Raw genomic sequence first — 23,367 nt, forward strand, 5'->3', positions numbered from 1 at the left:
TGCCCAGCCGACAGCGCCCGGCCCGGGGGAGGCTGCAGGGCTGGGCTGGTTTACGCTGGGATGCACAGGCCGGCCGGGTTTCCCCGGTGGGTACACGGGCACCAACCACCGCCTGTCCCGGGCCGAGGGCCGAGGGCGGCGCTGGGGGCAGCGGGGCGGCTCCCGCCCCAGGGCTGAGGGAGCCCGCGGGGCGGCCCCATTTCCCGGCAGGCTGAGGGCGGGGGAGCTCCCGCCGTGCTGAGGTGCCGTCGAGCCGCCCCGCTGCCCCCGCGCCCCCTCGCAGCGCCTCGGGAACCGCCGGCCCCTGCCGCCCGCCCGCGAAGGTAAACTGGGCAGGGAGGGACCGGCTGGACCCCCGAGGGCTCCCGGCGCCAGCCCGGGACCCGACGCGGCGGCCGCCGCGGGAAGGGAGAGGCGCCGGGCTGCGGCGGAGCGGGGGTGTGCGGTGTCCTGCTCGCCGTGGGGAGATGTCCGGCCCGCAGACACCGGTGCTCGGGGTGGGGAGGTGCGGCAAACCCCGCTCCGGGCACGGCTTGTGGTGCCCCCGGAGGGCGTCGGTCCGCAGTGGGAACACACTGGCCTCGCCGCTCGGGACAGGGACCTTCCGACGGCACAGCGTGGCCTCGGTGGCCTGAAACGGGGTCGTCGGATTTCGTGCCGCGGTGCTGGGTCCCGGTGTTGGTTGTTCTCCTGGGTAGGGTTAATCCCAGTCAGACCTTCCCTTTGCCCAGACCCTGGGAGAGCGTCTGGGAGGTTGATCATTCGCGGGGCAGGGTTGCCAAAGCTTCCCTGCAGCCTCATGAGCCTGGTGGGATCCCGAGGGACGCACAGTGCCCTGTTTCAGGTGGCAGCGTTAGGAAAGTGAAGGCAGGCGAGAGAAAACTGTAGACCAAACGACCAGAAAATACATCACGAGAATGTGATAACCTCTCAAACTAAGCATGTAAGACTGGTGTTATGGCAAAACAGCCAGTACAGACTTCCCAAGAACACAGTTTACATCTCTGCTGGTGGTGTATTTAGCCACGTGGTTTAGGGAAGAATTAGAAATGTCGTCTGAGTTTGAGAAGGTCCATCCCGCATGATACCCTCAGCTGAACACCACAGAGAAGTAACTGAAATGCAGTCTCCACAAGCTGGGGGTGGTTTTTCAATCCTTTGTGCACCAAAAGAGAAGTTATTGAATCCATTCATTTTCACACTGGGAAGATGTATGCAGTAGTGTCTTTTAGGAAACATATGATCCAACCTATCTGAACTGTCATTAAAAATTTCATGCAGGAATACAGCCTACAAAGAAAATATGCAGGGTTCCGCCAAACTAGCAACTTAACTTTTTGAAGTCACTTCCTGCCCCACATTACTCTGATTACTCTGGTTTGTTTGGCTCCAGCTTGACTCTGCCCCTCAGAACTTCTGTTCTCAGAATTTTGGCAGTCATTTTTCCTCTTTGGTTCTAGTTCTTTTTATGAATTACATGACATGCATGGTTTGTCATCTCTTCCAAACCTGCATCCAGAAAATACTCATGTCACATATGACTCTATTGATGTTACTGTCGGTTAGTTACCCTGCTGCTGCTCAACAGTGGTGTAAATGTAGTCAGGGCTTGATTTAATACATCAAATAGGTAAGCCCCAGTGCTCCAAAGGACTATGTTCCACCTGTGTAGATTCCTAATCATTTGTCTTCACTAACTTCACTAACTTTACAATTATTTTTTTCTGGTAACTTTGCAAAAAATGTGAGTTTAGGTTAAAATTTTATGTCTAAACCAGAATATTTAACTTTTTGCTGAACTTCTTCAGTTTTGTTTTCCCCTGTGAGCTTTCTAAGGAAACTATTGCATTTAATTGTACTTTATGCTTTGTGGAAGCATTGATTAAAAATGGAGATAATTTGGTTTGAAATGTGGCTTACAAATGTCTTTGGGAGGTTGAATCAATGGAGCATTACAGATAACTGAGTGATCCTTGTTTTATATCCCCAGAAAATTCTGATCAATCTGGGAATGCACATAACTGGAAAAATGTATTGTCTCTGAAAGGGTACTTTTAAACATTCTCTACATCTTCTCTTTTTTTTTCAAATACCTCCTGTGGTTACTACAGACTGCTCTGGTGTTTGGAGGGAAAATGACTGAAGGTTCAAAGTAATTATTGAGTGAATTGTGTTTTAATTGTTCATGCTGGAATTCATGATTATCAGATGTGCAGTATCTTCAAGCAGGGTATGATGCCTTTGAAGTGCTGGTTTATGTTGTTATCAAATGTATTTATTACAGCTAAGTTTGATTTTTACAGATCAAAAGTCACTATACTTGGCCAGTGTCTAATAGATCACATGCCATAACTCAGCCTGTAAATCAGGCTCAAAATTTGATCTTTTTTGTAATTTGTAAAGAGACTAACATATTTGATAGGGTAACAGTTGTCACAGAAGGGTCAACAGTATGAGCAGAAGGGCTCATATGGATGTTGGAACAGTTTAACTCAGTACTGTGGCTCAAAATTTCTTAGGTAGTAAAAAAATTTACCCAACCCATTAAGATTTTGCTTTTACTGTGTTGCTCCTTCCCTGTTAGAAGAAATGTCTTACAGCAGTAAGAGGAAAAAGAGGCAGAAAGCTTTCCTTGTCATGCTTGCCATGAGTCGTGAAGGGAGAGGAAGGACTTGGGCAACCTGTGGATGGAGGGATGAGCTATTGCATGTTTTTGGCCCTGTAAAATGTCTGAGAAAACTACCAGCCCGGAGTATTGCCACAGCTGAGAGAAGGGGTTGCCTTGTTCAAGAGGGGACTTGTCTGTTTTGCAGATTCATGAATGTCTGACCATTGAGATGATGATTTGGGAACGTGGATTTTCTTAAAAGCATGTTTCGGTTTCAGAGGTTGTTTTACAGGAATGTAGCTGAATTTGGATTTCCTACATATTCAGATATCAACGCCCTTATCCTTTCCTGCTTTTGCTGCAAACTACATGTATTTTTCTTTCCCACAGAACATTTTTTCATCTTTGGTTGCAATGTGTCTTGACTTGTTTTGTTGTAAGCCCATCTAACCTGTTGTGATGATGACTTCACGTGGTCAGGTGCTGATCTGGGGTGAAAGTGAAAATAAGACCTCTTATTTGCCTGCAGCAATATGGAAGCTTTAGTTTGTTCCCTTTGGGAGGTCTGTAGTGACAATGGTAACTTGCATCCATGTAGACCATCCAAAGCACTTCTTGGGCTTTATAGGCTCTCCTCATCCACCTTTAGACATTGGCATTTTAGTCACCTGAGGTTCTGAGTCACCTTTACAGTCTCTTTTAGAGAGAGATAGATACTGCTAAACCTTGGTTCAGCAGCCTGGTTTTAGACAGCTACCATGCTTTATAAAATTGCCTTTCTTTCCCTTCGTTGTCTGAAAAGAGCCTGGGATGACCAGGTCAGATGAAGATGTCATAGAAACCCCACAGTATGTCTTTTCACAATTAGGAGTGATCCATGATACAGTAAAATGGCTCTCGGAAAAGCAGGCATTTTAGGCAGCTTTCCTTATCGTCCAGCCTATTGATCCATGGCTACCCGAGTTATTAACAATATAGCTGCCAGTGTAGAAGATGTATGTTGCACTTTGAAAGAAAGAAACTGGGTACCATGTGCTTCTCGAGGTTCTGTAGGAGACTTTTGAGTGTCTACATCAGAATATACGAGCATGTGTTCCTCACCACCCCTCAATATTAATTTATAGTATTGCTCCTGGGCTTTGAATGGGAAGGAAGCACAGATGACTTTGATCTGACTTAAAACTTTACTGTGGGAATTCACAAACTAGTTTGGTAATGATTGTTTAAAAAGTTTAAGCCTGTCATTAGTTTCAAAGGCTTTCTTCCAACAAAGTGACCTTTCAGACCTGTGGCTAGCTAATTGCGCTCCTATTTTTTTGCCACCAGGAGCTACACCAGCCTGCACACAGCACTGTTGCGTCTTGTTGAACATTGATCCAGCATTCTATGAGTTTAGGCTCAAATAAATTAGGGCTACAGTCATTAGAAGTACTAGGAGTGTTTTGGGGAGTAGATGCATTATGAATCCTAGAAGAAAAAGAAGGTTCAGTATATACAAAACGAATTTTTCTGTGCTGCTCTGTTTAGACATAGATACACAGGCATTTCTGATGGAAGTTTTGCTTTGGATACATCTCAGTCGGTTTCCACTTTTACTTTCACTCTGTGTTTGCTTGTAATCTAAAGCAGCAGATGTAAAAGTGTGACATGTAACATTAATAATAAAGAATAAAACTGTGTATCTGCTGTCAGTGATGAGCAGACCCTGCATGGCTGATACCACCACCAACGGAAGGTCCTCAGCTGTCCTCAGCCAGTCCAACTGATACAATAAAAATTTTGGTGAAAATCTTGTCATTGTACCTACACCCATCAGGGAGAGTGGGAATGTGTGGGGAGCAAATCTGCTTCTAGCAGCATTGCTAGTCAATCAAATATAGAGAGAATAGCTAGGAGCCAAAATCACAGAGGCACTCACTGGATGCTTTTGCTGATAAAAATTGCAAATGACCTTCTGAGTCCCCAGTTTTAGGCAAAATAATGTGTCTGCCTCAAAGGTAACTCACCAGGAGAGCAGGGAAGTTCAGAAGAATTATCAATTAACCTGTTGGTATCAAGTCCATATTGGCAGCAAATGAGAACTTGTTCCTCAGTGGCCTTAGTTGATCCATTTTGATGCTCACTGCATCTTCAGGTAACCCAGACTGCAGACACATGGTTAATTTTCTTCTGCCTCAGAGCAAGATTTTGATGTACTTTTGAAGATTTTTCTAGTACTTTCTAACAATACTAGAAGCCCCCATTCCCTCACTTGCTATGGGGATTTCATTGAAGCACAAAAATAAGAAGGATGTATCAGCCCAAAAAGCATTTTTGAAAGGTGATGTGTTTTTTCTCTCAATTGCAAATGAAAAAAAAAATTAATGTTAGTCAAGTATACATTACTGTTCTCTGTGCTTTTTGATGAAATCTTATATTTGAAAGGTCTGCTGTACATGTGGCTTGGAGGGCTTATTTCTGAGATAGCCTTGAGCAAGTAAGAATATGGGCCAAAAACATGAACACAGATAACATTCCCAAATACTTGTTGTAGTTACGGCTTAGTTTTGTGCTTTGGTGACCACATCCTCATAACTGAGGGGAAGCTGGCAGACCTGATGTTTGAAAGAGCAAACACAAATGAGCAAACACAAACACAAGTGGTTTTGGATGCCAGTCTTAGAAAGGGATTCAGCATAAACTTAAGTGCAGTTCTGTCCCATGGAGGCAATATTCTTACATGAAATGCAGCAAAGCCTTTCATATCTGTCACTAGATTGACCTCTTTTGTCTCCCCTGTGTCATGATAGAGCTGCTGTGACCAGATCAGTTGTTCCATCCTTCCTCCACTTTTAAGGAAGAAAAGAGAGGGAAACAGTGACATTTCCTTCTTATGGAAAGTCTAGAGAGATGGAAGAATGGAAATAGAAATGTCACAAGGTTCTTCTCCTCTTGCTGCATTTTCTTTTCATAACTATTTCCTTTGTGCTGTTCAGGGCTTTCTGTGTTATGACAAAGCAACCACAGCTATACCATCTGTGGTGACTCCAGTCTTCCACTTTCCTTACAGATCTTCATCTGAAACCCATGGATTAAAGCTGCTTGTGATAACCGTTTGTTGTATAGACTGAAAGAAACAGCTATGCTGAGAGAAAAATTAATAGTGGACTTTGAAATTGTACCTGACTTCAGTCAGTAGTAAAGCTGAGAAAAAGGTTTATAAAAAAAAGTCTTCATTTAATTTTTCTACTGTTCCTACTGTTAGTTTTCCACTGTGGTAACTGAGCACTGTACTTGATGAAATGTCTATAAATTCATATTAGAGCATTACTTGCTTTATTTGATTTTAATATATGAACTATTTATGAAACAAACAGGTGGGTTTCAAAAAATTTTTACAGATTTGCTTTCACTCTTTTGTTTCACTCTTAACCTGTTAGAGCATTTTATACTAATGTCTTTTCCTCTTTCAGTGTTCCGTTCCCATACCGTGTGTGCCCTCTCCTAGGCATTTCTGGCAGTAATAAGAACATGTGATGATAAGAGATGGTGATTAGAGCTTTTACCAGTGACTATAGCATAGGAATAAGTTATTTGTTTAGGGAGACAGTTGTGTCATGGACCCTTATAGGATATCTTGTGCTTATCTAGTGGCTTGTTGTGGAACGGAGTGAATGTTGGAAAAGATGAGACATTGACTATCCAATGTAGCAGTTCTGGCACTCAAATTTGGTACTGTAACTTTTCTTTCCTTTTTGCCCCCTCTTCCTAAGTTTGTGCTTTTATTTTCATTATTCCACACTCAGCATCGCTTGATTCTATAGGGAATTGAGGAGGGGAAGGATTTTCTTCTGGTTTAAACCCCTGTATGCCCTCCTCTGGGCTTCCTCGACTGCCATTTTATGCTTACTAGACAATCTAATAATGTGGGATCAGCCTACTTCATGGATTGTGAAGCAAATGTCAAAATCTTCATTTAGTAGAGAACCACAAGACACACTTCCTCTAGCTCAGTGACATAAGGATAAGAGAATGCAGGGAATAGTTCAAAGTAGCAAATGTGCAATTAATAATTAGACTATTGTCATTTGCTGGCAATTTTTTAAAGTACAAAACAGTCTCTTGTTGTCATGCAAGTTCTGTATAGCAATGTTGGGTAACAGGAAAAAAGGAAGGAAAATATTACACCAACATCAACAAGCTACAGTTTATGGGAAGGAATGTGAAAACTGAATAAATTTGTGCTAATCAGACTTACATTACTCTTTTATTATTTTCCTCTGCCACCATGGCAGGGAATGGGAGGAACCTAGAACTGAGATTCATGTTTTCTGATAACTCATATGTCTGCAGTTGTTTATACCTGACTAGACCTGAAGCAGACACATTATCAACACAAGAGGAATGACCCTGGATAAGCTGGTTTGTGAGCTTAGGGTCCACACTTCTATCCATCTTTCTGGCTTTCCCAGGAGAAGATAAGTTGGGGGAATGGAGATCTTGTTCCTGTGTGCCAGTAATCTGGCACAGAATAGGGAATTGTTTCTTCTGCCAGTCTGTGTGAAGACATAGGACTGGAAATACATCTTCTCTTCATTCTACACAGTGTTTGTATTGCCTATATGGCTCATGTGGGGAAGGTCTCCAAACTGGACCTTCTGCAGCAACTAATTGTATGACAAAAGAAAAAGATGACCAAATCTGTAACCGCACCTTATTTCTGTAGTGGTCTTAGAAGCACAGGCTAGGCTGAAGCACATTGACTGATGGGAGGATACTATATAAAAATGAATAGAGGTGGCACTGCTGTTGAGTTCCACAGAAAAAATACCCTTTGGGAGCTGACAGGAAGGTACAAAGTGAAGTTCTGGTATCTAGAAATTGCTCCACAGCTCTCTCCTCCCTGTGTCTGTGCTTTACACTGGGATTTTCTTTTTTCCCCGTACATAAGTTGCTTTTAACTCACAGTCCCTGGCTGCTCACATACAATTGGGTTACATTTTCTGGAGCCCAGGATCCAGACTCTGTGTCTATGCCTGAGAGTTACTCTGGAGAGGAGTGAGCTGTCCACCCAGCCTGCATGCCATATCCCTCTACACCCTTTTACCATAGCCACAGCATATGCTGCCTGTCACTGGTTAAATGTTCTTCCTGTCCTCTCTCAGATGGAGAGCCCTTTGCTAACCCCCTCCTCCTGACATACTGTGAGTAAGCTTTTAGGTAGTCCCTTGTTCCTTTTAGCTTCTCTTAAACGAGCCTCTATGACCCTTTATTAATCTTGCCATCTTGCCCCACCCTAAGGACCCACAGTTGCTTCTCCCAAACACCACTCTTGGCAAGGAGGCTAAAGAAAAGAGTGTGTGTTTGGGACAGTGCATCAGGGAGATGGGAAGGCTGGGGAGCACAGAGGCAGCATCATCTGAAGGATAGCCTCACACTCAGTGTCTTGTGGTGTTTTACAAGCATATTAAACCTCTCTTTCTTTCTCTCTCTTGCTTTCCAATGGAAAATGAAATACTCAAATAAATATCACTGAAAAAGATGATGGTGTACTTGTGCATAGGGTTCCTGTGGTGTTTAAATTATTATTATCATCTTGGCGAAACAAGGGTAAAATACAACTGGTGTCATCATTAAAGTGGATCAGTGTAGCTTTCAGGTGTATGAAATCTGGGTTTGGGGACTAATAAAGGCTTTTCCCGAAATCAGTCCTTACTCCACATTTGTTCTTGTGAGTTAACTGTGAAATTCCAGAACAGCAAAAAAGGCAACAAGCTCTTAAGAAGCTTAAATGTATAAATGGCATACCTACGATTTCTGTGAAACAGAAGTAGGATCTGTGAGTTTGGAGTGCCCATATCTAAAGATGTTTGTGCTTACATCTGAGTGGAGGATTCTGCACTTAGTAGAGTACGAGCTCTACTACCTCAGGCTAACATTAACAAAGGATTCTCACCAGATTGTATTTATCTGCCATTTTTATTTTAATTCAAAGCCAAATGTGACTCACTTTTAAACTAGTAAGGGTACTTTGCAGGTGTGCAGTTGTACAGACTTCCTGGAGCTACTGGTATTTTAGTGTGGCACTTCTATTCCATCATGAGCAGAGTTATAATATGTCAGATCCATCCCTGAGATAAATATGCAATGTATTCAGCTGCAGATTTCCCAGAAAAATAGGGAATAAGAAGCTGCTTTCAGTTATCAGTGTGTGCAAGCTTTTTCTTGGAAAATACCATGCTTATCAATGTTAGGTAAGTATAGTGCTGGAAGCAGTCTAATTGCTTTTGATCAATTCTTTTCAAAATATGAGTTAGTGTTGAAACAGAACAGAGTAACAAGGGCATGTTATGTAGGTGAGAGGAAAGGCAACATGCTATTTGCCAATTGTGATTTTGAAAGCTTGGTGTCAGCTACCATTTTGCCTTCATCACTACAAAACTTTTATTTCCTTTCTTAGTATCTACTAGAATTAATAACAAATTGGATTATATTCCTCTAGGCTCAATTCTGCAGATAGATGTTCTCTTTTACTCTACTTCATAAAAATGTACCTAAATGTCTGTTAAAGACTTTTTAATAGACATGATGAAGCAGCTGGTTAAGGAACTTCCATCCTACCTGGCTTAGTTATATAGGAGACGTGAGTAGTATGAGTTTTTCTTGACACCTAACTGTAAAGTCATTGTAAGAAACCTTGTTAGATCTATTTCAGACCTGCAGTCAATTTGGCCAGAAAGGTGTCTTACTCAGTGGTGAGTATCACGTGCTTCAGGAGGAGATATAAGAAATCTTGTGCTGGAAGGTATGGTATAACGTGTCTATCATGGAAGCTTTACTCTGATTCCAAATTGCTGGAGCCTTTATTTTAGGTCTTGAAACATGAGGTTCATCATCCTTGCCTGAAGCTCTCTGCAGTAGTAACACTTCTAGCTATAACTGCTTGTAGAGAAAACCAGCTTGCTTACTCACCAGTTTTGATGATGAGTTTCACAGTTACACTGTGCCCATTTCCCTGGAACAGTTGTGTAGACTTTCATTTACTATCCCATCGATTTTGTGTTATAAGTCAGGATGAAATGATGCCGCAGTAACTTTGCTCTAGGTTTTGATGCATTTTTTTATCACCCTAGTTTCACATCTGTTTCCTGTGACAGTTGCCCTCTTTCCAGCTTTGCTCTTTATGGTGGGATTTCTGTCACTTTCGTCATGCTTCCCTAATTTTCTTCTTTTTCTCTGTCCTTGATATGGGCTTTTCTACATTGCATAGTCTGTGATATGTAAGGGTGAATCTCTGATTTGAGCACTTTAATCCCTGGGCTACTGATGGGTCTAAAATGTGAAAGATTTCATTCCACTACAGAAAGCCTTTCAGAATTAAGCAATAGCAGGAAGTTGCAACACTGTTAGTGGTAACCTGAATAGTCAAACAGCAAGTGTTCATTTTGGTGGACTTGGTGCTTTGACACATGCTGTAGTGCAGGGACTAGGAGCTGAAGGTGTGCTTTTGGTCTTCCTGTGTGATTTGTCAAAATACACTTCGTGTATTTTTATCTTTGCCATTTGCATATGAATTTAATAAGTGTGTCTCTAACTGTTCACCACATCACTAAGTGGACTGTTCCTCATACTCTTTGTAGCATGAATCTGCTGTAAGTATCCACTGATGCCAGGCCGTTCCTCATTCCTTTTTTTGTTTGTAGCCCTTAGGTTGTTTAAGCTTCATCCACTCAACTGAGACTGAGTTGCAAAGATGAGTATCTTATGTGCAATGCTGTTGGTGTTTCCTGTTCAGTATTTCACAAGGGCTTTGAGCTTATTTTCTAACTGCAAGTGCAGAAGCCCTTTTACCATGTGACTTAGACCACTCTTCCGGTGAAAGGGACTAGCTTTCAGTATTTCTCAGAGCTATCAGGTATTAACTGTTCAAACTCTGCCTAGTGTAGTACCATGCCTAGGTTTTTTTTTATGTACACCATGTAATCACATTGTCAGATTTCATTATATTTTTAAATAGTTCCTTTTTTTTTAAGCAGGGTGAATTTTGTGCCACTGTTTTATTCCTCATTCTGTTAGCTTCCTGTCAAGTGTTAAAGATTGTATCAAACAACTCAATTTCCCATGTATTGTTTATAGACATAGTGCTATTGTCTTATGTAAGTGTGCAAATCACAAAAATTTCTTCATTCTTATAAAGTTGGTTTTATTATTCCCTCTAATATCTTAACAAATCAAAATGTATGCAACCATGCAGAAGTCATATCCCGATTCTAATTATAGAGTTCATATTATAGACCTGAAAATGCAGCTCCTGCTCCACCTGTCAGTGCATGACACAACAATATAGGTGAGGTTCCAGTTAACCCAGCTAGAATTGTGCAGCTTGAGAGTGAGTACAAGGACTGCTTCTCCATTCTTGTATCTGAGCAAGGAATTTCTCAGTGTTTTTCTTTGGTGCCCTTGAGTACTGGACCATCCCCATGGAAAGATCCTGTGGTTCACTGTCAGTAAAGTATGTTGCTCATTGCAAGCGCAACGAGTTGGAGCGGGGAATTTCTCATCCATCTCTTCCTGTGCATCTGCTAAAGTTCTTTGACGTTAGAAGTGAGAGAACTTAATTCCAGCTTCCTAGTCCATAGCTCATAAAATTTAGAAATGTACATCTCAGTTTCAAAATAAGCATATATAAGGAGTAGATATTCAGAAAAGAGAAGTTTTGTGGGGTTCTGTTGCCAAATTTAGAAATATAGTGCACAGGAGTTTTGCATTGTCATCCAGGGCAGGAAGGCTGGTTCTTGGGAAAAGCAAATGGCTGAGGCACCAAAATGGATGCAAGTAGGTCTTTGGAAAGTGGCAGCAAAGCATGTGACAGAAAAAAGACAGACACTAAAGGCAAGGAGAAGTAGAAGCAAATACACAGAAACCGTATTCTTTCTTAAGCTGAAATACAAAGATGCTGTAAGTACAAAAAGTACAACAAAATACAAGAATTCTGCTATTCGTGTCTCAATTTAGATTTAAATTCTTTTTATCAGTAAGGAGACTGCTAAGTCTGAAATTGGGAAGTTAAAAAAAATTAATAGATTTAGCATGTCTGAAGGACTTCTGGTAAATGGTGGGGTGAACTGATGAGTCAAAATACAATGAGTCAATACTTACGTATTAAATAAACCTGTGAGGGTTTAATATATGTAAACAGTGAGACTTGGTGGTTAGAATAGCAAGCTGAAGAGAAAATGTCCCAACCTGTTAGATATATACAGTATGAGAAAGGTGGGACTATTAAGTAAAAGAAATTTAAGAAAATGTTATGAGAGCTCAGTGAAAATTTGAGAATGTGAAAGTCTGGGGAAATAAAAGACAAGGAATACCTTTGACTGTATGCTTGGTGTGACTTCAAAGAGTGGTCTAGAAGACATCAGTCTGAAAATCAAGCACTTTAAAAATAGGTTAGGTTTCACATACGTGCCTTTGCACAAGGCCCTCCTTAGCATGTTTATTTGCGACAACCATAATTTCCTCATTTTATTTCAATTCTGATTTTTTTTCTCTGCATACAATCTTATGTATAACCTTGAAAACTTATTGTAAAAGTACTGTTCTGGGCGGTTTTTTTGTCTTCAGTTTATTGTAGTAGATAGTGATTTTAAGAGTTCCTGGTATTAGTACTAAATAGAGAAAAACCTGACAGAAAAGTTACTGTAGAGGAGGACTGAATACTGTGTGAAGTTTTGGTCACTTCAATATAAGAAAGACATTAAGCCATTAGGGAATGTCCAAAGGAGGGCAATGAAGATGGTGAAGGGCCTTAAGAGGAAGCTGTATGAGGAGTGGCTGAGGGCACTTGATCTGTTCAGCCTGGAGCAGACTGAGGGGAGACCTCATTGCAGTTACAACTTCCTCATGAGGGGAAGAGGAGGGGCAGGCACTGATCTCTTCTCTGTGGTGACCAGTGACAGGACCTGGGGGAGTGGCCTGAAGTTGTGTCAGGGGAGGTGTAGGTTGGATAATAGAAAGAGGTTCTTCACCCAGAGAGTGGTTGGGCACTGGAACAGGCTCCCCAGGGAAGTGGTCACAGCACCAATCCTGACAGAGTTTAAGAAATGTTTGGATGATACTCTCAGGCACATGATGTAACTCTTGGGGATGGTCCTATGCAGGGCTAAGAGTTAGACTTGATGATCCTTGTGGGTCCCGTTCAACTCAACTCAGCATATTCTGTGACTGAGCATGAAAGTCAATATTCTTCTGAGCACTTTGGTAAATCTTTTCCCTTTTTTTTGTTAATAATAGCTCGTACATTTCACTTTGAATTTCTGGTCCAAAATGGAGCAACATCCAGTGGGATAGTTTCCAAATCTGCAGATTGTTTTGTCTGTTTGTTCCTATTGTGGCAATCAAATAAACAAAATGGAAAGGAGTGGAGAGGAGTCAAAGAGAAGGAGAGTGGATGGACACTCTTTTGCAGTTCCATGCTATGGGGACTCATTTTATTGTCTTTTGTTTTTCTAGTTCTTGACAAAATCTCTGATGAATATGTAGAGTTCTCGTATCAGTTTAAGAGATCATTCAGTGTGTTTTAATATAAAAATATTTCCAGAGTATTCATTAATTATAATAGTAATTTTGTTTTCCTAAACCCAATCAATAAAAATTCAAGAGAAGATAAAGACACCAGTAGAGGCAATGGCTTGGTGACAACATGATTTTATCTGTCTAGTGATGGTGGATGTCTGTTCATTAAAAATGACACTGGAAAGGGACACTGACACATTTCCTTCTCAAAATATATGTTCATGCCTTCTCCCTTCCACCACTTGCTTAAGGTTAAAAAACCCCAAGTATTAAATGTCATTTTGAAGACGTCAGTGAGGAAAAGTCATCAGTGACTAACTCAGCTCCAGTTTAACAGTGAAAATTCTTACAGAATTATTTGCACATTGATTTTTCATAGGATTACATTTTTCTTATGAATCAAATGTGTCTGAAGATTCAGAAAATCATATAATTGGAAAGAAGGAACTCCAAATTTACTGGAACCTCTACTAATCCTGTAATTTAGTGAAAAGTCGTGTATAGTCCAATATTCAGTTCTCTTGCCTTTTTGTTTAGGGGTTTTTTTTGTCAACAACTGTTTTTTTCTTTTTAAACAGTTCTTACTCCTTCTCTTGATAAGAGGTTGCAACTGGTTGCAACTTGAGTAATTTTTTGTCATTTTTATATTCCTGTTCTGAAAAAATACAGCAAAGGAGAATTTCAGTTTGTCAAAAGAATTGTATGAAGACCTTTTCCCGAAAGTTGATCTAACTAGTGCTTAAAAAAAACCCTCAAAAACATACAAATAGCTAGAACTGATGAGATTTCCTTAGAAGATATTTTGATCTCCTAAATCAGAAAACAGGAAAACATAAAATTATTCAGTATTATTTAAACATTGATGAGATACTTCTCAGTATGAACTGCAGCTCCATTTTTTGTCACATAACAAATGTATCTTCACTCTCCCTGATCAAATAAGTGCCATTTTATCTATCCTTTCTGTGAAAATTGATTCTCCAAGTACCAGGTGGGTAGGAAGCTGCACAGCTGTTGATTCAAATAAATGAATTAAGATTCAGTAATCATATGCCACCCAGCATACTGCTGAATCTACAGAAACAGAATTTTATATGCAAAGCTCCGTGTAAGTGTGATACAGAGAGAGGGAGCCATCCAGTGTGGATTAGTCAGCTGGAAATGAAGCAAAAAGATGACTTTAACTCTCCATTTGCTCAGTGCTGTGTGATGTGTGTTCCCTGTTCCATTGGCATAGCTGTGCCATCTCCAGTGTTGGGATAGGGTTACCCTCAGCCCTGACAACCACATCTTATTAAAATGTCTTTAACAGTATCCAGTTCTTAAATCTTTGATTTCTGGGATCTGAGAGAAATATGAAAGTTCAAAGTTCAGTTGTCAGTTGCCTGTGCCTTGTTTAGTTACACTGGCTACAAAAAAGGTCTAAAGGAGGTAGATTGTACCCTGAGCCTGACTGATGAAAGCTGTACATGCCTATGCCTAGTGAGTTCTGGTGCCAGGAATAATACAGGTGGTAAGAGGACAAGTGGAAATTAAGCCGATCATGCTTACATAGATACTAGAAAGATGAAGTCCAAAGTAAGTAGAGTAGCTCAAATTGCTCCAGTATTGTCATGTTACAGATGTGTTACCAAATGATTTTCAAACATCAGATACTGACTTTAGTGATTCAGTGGCCTTTATAATTTAACTGTGAAATAGTTAAGTGGCTCAAGATGCTCTATTAAAGGAAAAGCATTAAGATTAAAGAATAGTGTACTTGCTGGTCTTCTTTTGCTGCCAGTCTTTACTGTCATTAGAGTTGCTTCTGTCCTCAGTTGATTGCTTTCTTGCATCAGGTTGGTCCTCATCCTGTAAGGTGCTGCGGTCAGTTGACTTTGGCTGGCTACCAGCTGCTTGCCAAGCTGTTCTATGACTTTCCCTCCTCAGCAGAGCATGGAGAGAAAATACAATGAAAAGCTCATGTTTTGAGATAAGGACAGAGATCACTTGACAATTGCTTCTTCCCACTCAAGTGGCAAAGGGGAATGGGGAATGTTTCCCTGCTCTGGCATGGAGGCCCTCCATGGGAGACAGTCTTTCATGAACTTCTCCAATGTGGGACCTTCCCACAGGCTGCAATTCTTCAAGAACTGCTCCAACTTGGATGCTTTCCACAAGGTACAGTTTATGGATATCCACTCCAGCAGGATCCTTTGTGGGCTGTGGGGGAACAGCATGGGCTGCTTCACCATGAGCTTCAGCATGGGCTGCCCAGGAGTCTTTGCTCTGGCACCTGGAACATGTCTCCCTTCTTCTACACTCACCTTGCTGTCTGCAGGGCTATTTCTCTCACATTTTCTCACTGCTCTCGTGCAGCTGCTGTGCAGCATTTTTTAGCCTTTCTTAAATATGTTGTCACAGAGATGCCACCAGCATCGCCAGTGAACTCCATCTTGGAGCCAACTTGAACCACTGTCCCTCTCTGACATGGGGGAGCTCCTGGTGTCTTCTCACAGAAGCCACGTAAACCCAACACAGGTGCACACAAACCCAGTGAACCAGTAGGGCTACTTAAATGTTTAAAGTTCGGCCCTGGTTTGACACCTGGTTTTATGCCATCAATGCCACAGTTCTCGGTCCCTTGGAGGCTTGAGCCTCTTAAGAAAAATCATGTTTCTAATTCTTGTCTCTAGTAATGTTCCATGTCAGACACCCTTTTTACAGTGCTTCTTTCCCTGCAAAGGAACAAATTTAAAGAGGAAGAGGATTATTACAGAAGCTGTGTCTCTGCCATATCTCAGCACCACCAGTGTGCAATCCTGTCCTCACCCTGCCCTCTTGCAACAAGCACAACCATTTACTGTCATGCAGCATGTACCCATTTCCCTTGTTTCAGTGCTGACCCTCAGGTATCTTCAGGTTAGGTAAGACTGGAGTTCTCTCAGTGCACTGATATTTGAAAAAAAAAAAAAGAAATATTGAGCCAAATGTTGGTCAAGTACCTAACCATAGCCAGGTCCTGCCCTGGATGACACCCAGTAAACTCCTGTAGTAATAGCTGTCTAAGCCAAAGAAAGAAGGGTTTCAAGATGAAACATGCAGAAATTTCTCAACCTTAAACTTTGTTTCCCTCTCCATCTCTCACAGGCTACATTTCTTTGATGTGTAAGATACAACCATGGTTTATTAGCTAGTGACTTCCTATGAAATATAGATAATATAAGGAGATTGTTGGAACTTCTGATGAGTGTAGATCCCAAGTGTGTGTTTAAGCATATTGAGAGTCTGATCTGTTAGTAGTTACTTCTAAGTTATGGATTCATGTTTTTGCAAGTCATGAACAATTGTTTTAAAGTTAATTGTGAACACAATATAAAAGAACATTGCCTGTCTTCTGGTTTTGACCATTGCTGGCCTTGAAAATGAACTTTTGATGACTTTCTGCCTGTGGATTTTTTTCTTTCAGATGGAGCAAACCTGTGATGATATAGATGAAATGTTCAGCAATTTGCTTGGGGAGATGGATATGCTGACCCAGGTAAATAATTTTTTTTTTCCCATCAAAATTAGTGAAATAGCTATTATGTGTCAGGGAAAAGAAGTAAATTTTCTACATTTTTCATATACTTCCACTCTGAATAAATACAAATATATTATTTTGAAAAACCTTCAACTAAATTTTCCTGCTTGACAGTTAAAACAAGTGGCCTGAAGTAGAAGGTAATATCAGTGCAGGGTAGGTTCTTAAAGAGAGCTAATTGCTTACGAAAGACATTTTCTCAAAAAAACTCCAAGTCACCAATTTAAATTCCTCTGGACTTGGTCCAAAGAAATTGAAAGATTTTGTCATAACAGGAAGAGTCTGAGTCTGTATTTTCAGACTTGAATGCTTTGCATACATGGGTAAATGGGATGTAGCCTGAGTATCAAATGTGAACTTTGGAAATGAAAGCAACATTTTGAATGTATACATAAAAATAATCTTTATATATGGCAAAATATTAAGTTACAGCTAGGGTGGCATTCAAGAATTTACAGAGATATTATTGCCAGTGTAGAATACACTCTTGAGAGGAAAGTATAAAAGAACTTTTTCTAAAGCTCTAGTCACTTCCTGCATAACCTAATGAAAGGATAATTTTTATTCCTAGGAAAAAACCCTACAGAGACAATAATATTGTTGTGTTTTAGTAAATGCGTGCTCAAAAACACTTAAGTTGTGATCTTGGATTCTGTGTGAGTCTATTTACAGCCTCTGTTTTGAGGGGGTCTTTCTTCTTGGTGAATCTCAGTGCTTGACAAATTAGATACCAATAATTCTGAGCCTCAGAATAGAAATTGTGTTTAAACTGTGTGAAAGCCAAGATTTCACATGACATTCTTAGCTGTCAAATCACAACATTTTGGCCCTTTGTGCTCTTGAAGGGCTCTTTATAATAGTGTGTATTTTATTTATACATATATCTAAATATATAAAGAGGAGGGGGTTTATGGTAATTTCATGTTATTATTATGCCTTGAAAATTAACAAAAGACTGCTTATGATAAATGTTACCTCCTCGGATTGGACATAGCACTGTTATGAGTGCAGGTGATGCCAACAGAGTGAGCCTCTTGTGTCTCTGCTCACCAGTGCACTACCTGATGGAATAGAGTCTTCCTAAGATGGAGACTGACTCCTTCTTTCCAAAGTTCTGGCATCACCTCTTACATCAGCATTATATAGGAGAAGGAGACAGGCCTGTCTGAAAGTCTGAAGACTTTCAGTTAACAGACTTGGATCTTAATTTCTTTAGACTCTTAAATTCCAAACCAAGAGTGGAGATAGTTTTCCACACTTTTTTACCAATCTGCGTGTTCCTAAAATGTGTGTAAATGATAGAAGCACACAGAGATACCTTTACATTGCATAACAAGGCTGAAAAAGAAATGCAAGTTCAGATTTGGGCTTTTCTGCCAGAAACTAGGAATTCTCTATTTAACTAAGCACATTTACATTGCAACAGCGTGTCTTTTCATTTGTTGTATTTGGGTTTGGGTTTGTTTTTTTTTCAAAGAGCAGAAGAAAGCAACAGCTAGGTTACATTTATATTGGTAAATAAAACACTCTGGAGAGAAAATGACACTGTAGCTTAAATATGTACATAGCTCTTTTCTCACCCTCCCCCAAAAAGCTAAAGAAAGCTAAAACTCAGTCTGACTTTGTCCACTGTCTGGATTAAAAGCAGTCCTGTTTTCTGCTGTTCCCCGCACCAAGCCTAGGTGTTGCTGGTGTGGTGACAAGAGTTGCTGTTGTCATGGATCAACATGGGATTGAGAAGCATGCAAAACCCTGGACATGATTGTGAGACAGTGCTTGGCCCTAGTTAGTTTACCTGTTTAGGCATAATCCTAGAAACCAGTTTGTGTTATTCTGTTCCTTGAAGAAGAATTGATTTCATTAGATAAGTTCAGATAATTGATTTAGAAATGTTAATATCTGTAATAGTAATTATATCATCAGATACCTGTTTTTTTCTTCTACCTTAACAGAGTTTAGGAGTGGAGACTGTACCACCTCCATCCCCCAAAGAGTCCAACGACCAATTCAGCTTTACAGTTGGTTTTAAAGATTTAAATGGTAAGTAGCTGAATGGACTCTTTCATGCCTTTTATGCTTACTTAACATAGCTCACAGCAACAAATGAGAAGAAAATCTTTACATACCCTTGATCAAAAAAAATCCCAAACCAAACAAAAGAACCCTGTTTTGCTGGAGAGGGAGGTATATTTGTTTGTCTCAATTTAGGAAACTTGAAAGGGGCCAATTTTTTGGGGCGTTACTCAGTCTAAACAAGAATCAGACTTTTAAAAAGGTCTGGGTGTAGAGGAAAACAAAAATGAGAAGTCTCCCAAATAACTTCCTCAAATGCAACCTTTTTAATATAAAGATTTAACTTGATAGAAGACAAAGTTCCTCAGTGTGATGTCAGAACTGTGTAAGCATTTTTGTTCAGTGGAAGTTTCAGCTTCCACTGCTTCCACTTTACACTGCTTATTCTCATTTTGGTTTGCACTGCCACTTTTGCAAGTACAGCTGCTCGTTGATGCTGTGTGACAAACCAAATGAGGGAATGTATCCGAGTTTAAAAAAAGAACACTCCCTATGATTTTGTGCATGCTGGATTTTTGTGTTTTTTTCCTCCTTTGTTTTACTGGGGGCTGGTTGTTTGCATTTGCCTGAGTTGGTGCTAACCTTTCGTTTTGTCCCGGGATCAGTTCTCTGTTAGGTTTCCTAATGACTCTACCAGCAAATTGGGTAGAACTATGTAAATACAGAGGACCATAAGCCATCTTTCCCACTGAAGAGAAAAACTTATTAAATACTCTGTTAACAGGTAAAGCAGGGTAAATTGAGATGGTCTAGTGGCATATTCACACTTAGTCTGATGAATAATCTATTGTTTATTGGAATATTTAAGCATTTGTCAGTATCCAGTTCAGCATTCTCCATCCATTTTCAAAATCTCACTTAAAAGTTTCCTCAATTTGTGATTTATTTATTTTTTAACTACACTCTTTAAAGAAATTTAAACTGCAAAATCTGTTTGATGTTATAAAAACCTTGTCTTCTAGAAAGCTAAATCATCCTACAAGGGTTTTATTCTACAGTACCTCTTACATCACAACTAGTTCAAACTACAAAAGAAATTACGTAGTAAGTTCCAGTATAGGATTTTATCTTATACTCTGTCAGAGTAGAAAACAGAAGGAAAAAGTTACAATATTTCTCTCTGATTTATAAGATGCTTTTAAAACAGATGGTCTCGTTTGCTTTTTGCTTAAAGGATCTTCAAAAGCCTATGTGTGACATACCACCCATGTGGTATGTCACAAATGTTGATCACACAATTACTGATGTGCTACAAATGATACTATACAATTTCTTGTGTCTTAGAGTTTTTTGATTTTGCTTCATGCTAATTTTAGAGTTGTAGAATAGTAGTAATATATGAAGATATTCTTGATCTAGGCCTCAATTACACATTTTGTTGCTATACCAAAACTCGCTAAGCATTTATGTGCTTAAGTGAAAAGCCTAATGGGAGCTAATGGAATGTCTTGCACCCATATCACTAAGCATGTACCCAGTGACCTTGCTGAATCAGGATCATGTTTTATAACATCATAAGGGCCTGAGACTGTATCACTGGAACTGAAGCTTCCTGTCTGATTTAGTTTATATTCATAGAGTTCCTTGTACTGTGAACTTCAGTATGAGCAGATTAATGGCTATTCCTAAAGCACATTTGTTTCCCAGCCCATGTAAAATGTTTCCTTTCCCATAACCCTTGTACCTTACAGTAACCATGCCTTCTGCAATTTAATCTCCACGGAACCGGAAACAGTGTTTTGCATTGCACTCACTCTGACACACTTTGTGTTTTTCTTTTCAGAATCCTTAAATGCCCTAGAGGACAAAGACCTGGATGCTTTAATGGCTGATCTTGTAGCAGACATAAATGAGGTTGAACAGAGAACTTTACAAGCACAGAAATCTTCTTGCAACCAGCAAAGTACAGTCGCTCAGCCTTCAACAGGCTTGGATAGTGACATTTGTTCTAAATCAAGTCTCTATGTTACCATTACTGGACAGTCTGGGGATGACCTGCCCCCTCCACCTCCAGACCCTGATTTAGACCTTCCACCACCACCTCCTCCACCTCCTTCTGAGCCACTTACCCAGGTAAGTCTGGGTGGAACCTTATTCTAAGCATTCACTTGTTCTTATAATTTTGCAAGTGATGTTTGGCACTGGAAAGCTTGTGGATATCCCAGGTAGATACATCATGGGAAAGCTCTGCAATGATGAGACATCCATGAACTGTGGAGTGGGATTTCTACTGTTGTGAGCAGTTTCTGTCTGTTCCTTGACCTATTGTCCACTCCTTCACCTTTCTAATCATCATTTTGATAGCCCAATACAGGCATAAATCATTGCAAAGGGTTTATTGTAACAGAAAATTTATAACTGAACATTTTTAAGAATCACTGATCAGTTAATATCTTCTTATAGAGAACTTGGCTTTGGCATCAATGCAAAACATGGCCAAAGATCCCTCCACTTTGTGAAGGTGTCACTGCGTTCATTCAGAGCAGTCTGTGCTACTGGTACTGATAAGACAGTTCTGCAGATGTTTCCCAGATCCATCCCTGGCCTAAGTGATTTCTTGCAATAGGAAAAGCTGTTCAGTTATGTGATATTCAGCATTTGGTAGGAGATCAGGTGTAAGGCTGAGCACAAGAAGTATCTCTCCTAATCCTAACACAGAATCACTCTGCTCTTCTTGGTCTTGTCTTTGAAAGGAAGTAATGAAGACCATCTGCAATAGGGGACAAATGCCCTTTACTTAGGAGGTGCTAAAGTTATCAGCAGGTAACCATAAACAATTGGCTTACCTGTGTCAAAGTTTTCAGATTTATCACAACCTCCTCCCTGTTTGTGTTTCTACAGAGCTGAACAACTGAAATCAAATGTGATATTTCTAGTAGAAGCTTTAGAAGTTAATTTCTTTGATGTGAGGTTGTGGAGAGGTAGGTAATGTAAGAATTCTGCCTTGTCACAGCCCTGTGAGGAGAGTGTGTGCATTAGAATTAGAAGAGTGATGCAGCCCAAAAAACATGAAATCATCTTTTTCAGTGTTTATGTGTGCAGTAACTATGACAGAGATAAGATGTTTGCATTTAGGGAATGGAAATATTTTGGGGAACGTGAAAAGTGCTCAGTCAGCCCATGTAGAACTGTACCAGTCAGTTTTGCTTAAAACCATGGTCAATTCATTACTGTTTAGAAGTCCACACGGACTGAATATGAGTCACCTCTACATCACTGCTTCCCCTGTGTTTGGCATCATACAGCAGACATTCAGCAAAAGGAACAGAAAATTGGGTGGGAAGAGGACATTTCTGATGATACAAAAACTGATTCACTGGGTAAAGCTTCATTTGATGCATAGGACCTTTCAGAGCTGTTTGAAGACTGAAAGTCTTCATGTGAGAGGAACTGTGCCATTTTTTTGCATCTCAAAGATAATAAACTTCCTGTCTTAAAGGAATATCAACATTTGAAAAAGCAGCAGCTAGGCAGCTTTATAAGATGAAGTCTTTTATTTAACTAGTATAATTGATGTAGAAGAGATGCTATTAAGCTCAGCTCTATCCATTGTCTCACAAATATGTCCCCATCTTGATTTATACCTTCAAGGAAGTACCAACCTTCTTAATAGTCTGGTTTGGAAGCTGACAAGTATAGTTTGGAAGGGCAGCTGGTTAGATGGGCTTAGACTGGTCAAAATGCCAGACTCAAGGGCTGGTAGTCAGTGGTTTGCTGGCTGGTAGCAAGTGGGATCAGCACTGGGGTTTGTATACTTTAACGTTTTTATCTGTGACCTGAGTGATGACATAAAAACCCACCTGCAGATGTGCTGTAGATGCTTTTAGTTAAGGGCACTGATTGACAAGATGAATGGCAGGTATTTCGTGCGAGAGGACCTTGAAAACATGAGGACTAGGCCAGCAAAACCCTCAGAAACCCAGCAAGGTACAAGGTCCTGTGCCTGGGGTGTAATGACCCCATACATTTGTACAGTTTAGGAGATGACAGGCTGAGCAGCAGCCCTAGTGAAGAGGAGACGGCATGCTAGTGGATACCACAGTGAATAAGAACCATGAGTGCAAGTCATCTCAGTATGGGAAACTGGCTTCTGTTGGGAGGAGTATGGCCAGCAAACTAAGGGACCCATTATTCCTTTCTCTTGGCACTGACAGGCCCATACCTGGAATACTGCATTCCACTCTAGATGTGGAGATACTGGAGAGTGTCTAGCAGAGAGCTAATGGGATGGCCAAGGGCAGGGAGTGATCAGGGCCCAGCAAGGACAGGCTGAGGGAGCTGGGCTTGTTTAATCTGATAGAGGAGGCTGGGGAGTGATCTAATGACATCCTAAAAATACCTGAAGGGTAGATGCAAACTGGTGGAACCAAATTCTTCTATGGCAATGTTAGGTAACAGGTACAAGTTGTAGCTTTGTAGTTTCAGACAGGACATTAGGAAAACCTTTTCCATTTCATATGGTGGTGTAATGCTGTGATCTGGTGATCACAGATTCTCTGTCTTTCAAGTTTTTCCAAACTTTGCAAAGGAACATCGTGGCTGACCTGATCTAGTGCTGCTTTGGGTAGGG

At 40.5% G+C, this 23,367-nt stretch overlaps 1 protein-coding gene across 1 annotated transcript in view; it reads left to right on the forward strand.

Moving 5' to 3' along the window:
• Window positions 1-275: 275 nt before the first annotated feature.
• The window catches only part of APBB1IP (amyloid beta precursor protein binding family B member 1 interacting protein), a 66,197-nt gene continuing 43,105 nt past the window's right edge, over window positions 276-23,367 (forward strand). The window contains exons 1-4 of the mRNA XM_017817260.1: window positions 276-323; window positions 16,611-16,682; window positions 18,677-18,764; window positions 20,581-20,870. Of these exons, the coding sequence (XP_017672749.1) occupies window positions 16,611-16,682; window positions 18,677-18,764; window positions 20,581-20,870 (450 nt within the window). The 5' untranslated portion in view covers window positions 276-323. The remainder of the gene's footprint in view (window positions 324-16,610; window positions 16,683-18,676; window positions 18,765-20,580; window positions 20,871-23,367) is intronic.

Source organism: Lepidothrix coronata, unplaced genomic scaffold (assembly GCF_001604755.1).
Source record: "Lepidothrix coronata isolate B3197 unplaced genomic scaffold, Lepidothrix_coronata-1.0 Scaffold59, whole genome shotgun sequence".
In the NCBI taxonomy this organism is placed as follows: domain Eukaryota; kingdom Metazoa; phylum Chordata; class Aves; order Passeriformes; family Pipridae; genus Lepidothrix; species Lepidothrix coronata.